The sequence below is a fragment of the Sinocyclocheilus anshuiensis genome, unplaced genomic scaffold, assembly GCF_001515605.1.
Source record: "Sinocyclocheilus anshuiensis isolate Anshui unplaced genomic scaffold, SAMN03320099.WGS_v1.1 scaffold652, whole genome shotgun sequence".
NCBI lineage: Eukaryota > Metazoa > Chordata > Actinopteri > Cypriniformes > Cyprinidae > Sinocyclocheilus > Sinocyclocheilus anshuiensis.
The window spans coordinates 59,860-62,933 of record NW_015555769.1 but is presented as its reverse complement, the minus strand read 5'-3'; the positions used below and the strand labels follow the sequence as shown (position 1 = coordinate 62,933).

Here is a 3,074-nt window from a genome sequence, read left to right as displayed (position 1 = left end):
TTTCCCCGCCAAACACTTAATTTTCCGGGTTTCCGCGTTCTCGCTGTTATTGGCTTGGGGGCGCTATACACATCTCCTGAATGAGTCTGATCAAAAACACATGCGAGGAAGACGCAGAAACGAGCAATCTTGTATATATGCATATGAAAAATATGCGTGTGAAATGTCGATCCAGGAAGTGGTTCAGGACTGTGAAGCTTTGAGGGTGTTGATGGATCATCCTACTGAATATGATCCAGATGTAGTATTTGATAAAAATACTTGATTTTCTCTGCTTTTTGCTCAAAATGTTGCTTTTTTTTATAAAACTTACCTACATTCAAGTGATGATATAAAAGAATGCTTGAAGCTAGAATAAAACAGATTTTTTTGTTTAAATGTATTGCATGTTCAAATGTTAAAGTATTGTGGGGTCATGAAATTTTAGTAAAATCATCAAAAATGCTGGCGGTGGCTGGCAACTTTTTCAAAAACGCTGGCGGGGAAAGAGTTAAAATTATGTTTTAAAAGATTTAACTATTTTTGAGTTCGGGTCATTTTGACCCGGGTTTGTATGGAGCACCATTAGGTGCCAAAAATACTTTTTGTAAAATTGTTTAAAAACTTTTCAGAGTTATATTTGTTGTTTTCATGTTTTGTTAGAAATAAGTATGTAGGTTTCGTAACCTCGGACTGTTTTTGAGCAATTAAATTCCATTCATTAATTCCAATGGGGTTAATACAGATAATTCTCAGATTATAGGTTCTTATAATTTTCATAAAATATAGATATATTCAAATGAGCTTTCTCATCAATATTGAAAAAAAAATAATTTTTGCATCATAATGTCCAGTTTTTGCGTGTGTGGTTAATGAGTAATTAATAATTTCAAATAATTTCTCTCTTTTTTTTCATTTCTATAAAAGAGGTAAGTAATAACATTGCCGCATTTAAAACTTCTACAGTTTTTGATGTTCACTCGTTAATGAGAAGTCACTGATCAGATACAAATATGATTTTGGCTGAAAAGTTATGACTGTTTTATAAACTAATGATTCTTCAGTTCCAGCCGGACTCAGAAAGCAGAAATAGTCTACAGATTTTGAGCTGGCTAAAAGCAGCTATGTTTGGCTCATGCTTTAAACATGACGGATTAATGAGTGAAATAATTGGCGACTCGTTTCCATATCTGTCAGGAGTTACCCAGCAACATTCTTCTTTGATAGAGTAACTTGTTTTGTTTGGTCTAATTGCCTGCAGTTGGTAATTGTTGCGTTTTGCGCTGTAATGTGACCTATTCAGGGTTCATGCAATAAAAGAGTGCTTTTCCCTTTGATTTTCCCTGTCAAATCAAGACGTAATGAGCAATTACACACACCGACGCTCTAATGATCTGAGGATTGACTCGCACTCATCTGACATTAAGTCATGTTATATGTGTCCCTGCAGCACAAAAGCAGTGTTAAGTCGCTGGGGTATATTTGTAGCAATAGCCAACAATACATTGTATGGGTCACAATTACTGATTCTTTTTTTTATGCCAAAAATCATTAGGATATTAAGTAAAGATCATGTTCCATGAAGATATTTTGTAAATTTCCTACCGTAGATATATCAAAACTTAATTTTTGATTAGTAATCAAACTTTAAACATTAGTAACAACTTTAAAGATGATTTTCTCAATATTTAGATTTTTTTGCACCCTCAGATTCCAGATTTTCAAATAGTTGTATCTCAGCCAAATATTGTCCGATCCTAACAAACCATACATCAATGGAAAGCTTATTTATTCAGCATTCAGATGATGCATTTAAAAAAAAGTTGACCTTTATGACTGGTTTTGTGCTCCAGGGTCACATACATGAATAAATGTGAGGATCACAGCTTCACATTATTTGGAAGCAATTCATCTAAATCTCAATCTTTGTGTCTGACAGCATCTTTAATACGTGACTTGATAATAGAGCACCTCAAGTGGTTTATTAACTCTCACATTCGATGGGATTTAATGTTTGTGTGTGTGTGTGTCTCTCTCTCTGTGTGTGTCTGTGTGTCTGTGTGTCTGTGTGTGTGTGTGTGTGTGTGTGTGTGTGTGTTGTAGGTGGTGAAGCTGCTGAACACCAAGCGTTCTCAGGCCGTGGGGATCCTGATGTCCAGTTTACATCTCGACATGAAGGACATTCAGCACGGTCAGAACCGTCTGTCTTTTTCTCCTCTAACGCACAGCTTTCTGTTATTCTGCCTCTTCATATTGTTGTATGATTGAACATGAAGTGCTTCTGCACTGACTCTGATCCAGATGTGTGCTTGTAAATCTGATTCACTGCATTCTTACCATGCATTTACTCTGTAGTGAGAGTTAAATATTTTTTGGTGTTTGACGGTGGTTTGCGGCTCTGGTGGACCCTGAACGTGAACCTCCTCTGAACAAACTCAGGCATTCAGATCACTGCTGCACTTGTTTTTATAAATATCTTCCTTCAAAGATGATTTGAGGAATCAATCGTGCTGCAGGGCACCCACTTAAAATAAACGATTTTTAATGACGTGAGGTCAGATTTACAGGTTGTTTTAGATATTTTAAGATTTTAGAACATTTATCTTATTATTAAAGTAATATTGTATTTTCTACTTGCTCTCCTTTGCATTAATAACATGATGGCGTAAATGTACGTTGTATTATGCGCCCTGGGAAATACATATTCATGACTTTATTCCTATTGTATCAGATTACGTTGTTGTGTTGAGTTTAATATTCTTCAACCGGACTCAGTTAGAATTGTTTAATGTATTCTTGAAAAAAATGTGCATCTGGACATAAATGTTGTAATTTTTAAGTAATTTATCATGTGGGGATTCGAGGGAAATAACTGAGTAAAATTAGATAATACGCTCATATGTACCGGAGTCCAAAAACTATATAAAAAGGGATGTCGGAGATGGAGAATAGAAACCATCCAGTGCTATATTGAGCGTATTATCTCACGAGTCAGTGGTCTGAGTGGCCATATAAGTTACAAACAAGTAAAATGTTATTTCTCTATAGATTATATAACAACAACTTGGAAAACAGACAAAACAGCAAAGGTAAGA

General features: G+C 35.2%; 1 protein-coding gene across 2 annotated transcripts in view; it reads left to right on the top strand.

Moving 5' to 3' along the window:
• The window catches only part of fmn2b (formin 2b), a 70,294-nt gene that overhangs the window by 26,972 nt on the left and 40,248 nt on the right, over positions 1–3,074 (top strand). For both annotated transcript variants that reach the window (XM_016468374.1, XM_016468373.1), the window contains one exon: positions 2,083–2,170. In XM_016468374.1, the coding sequence (XP_016323860.1) occupies positions 2,083–2,170 (88 nt within the window). The remainder of the gene's footprint in view (positions 1–2,082; positions 2,171–3,074) is intronic.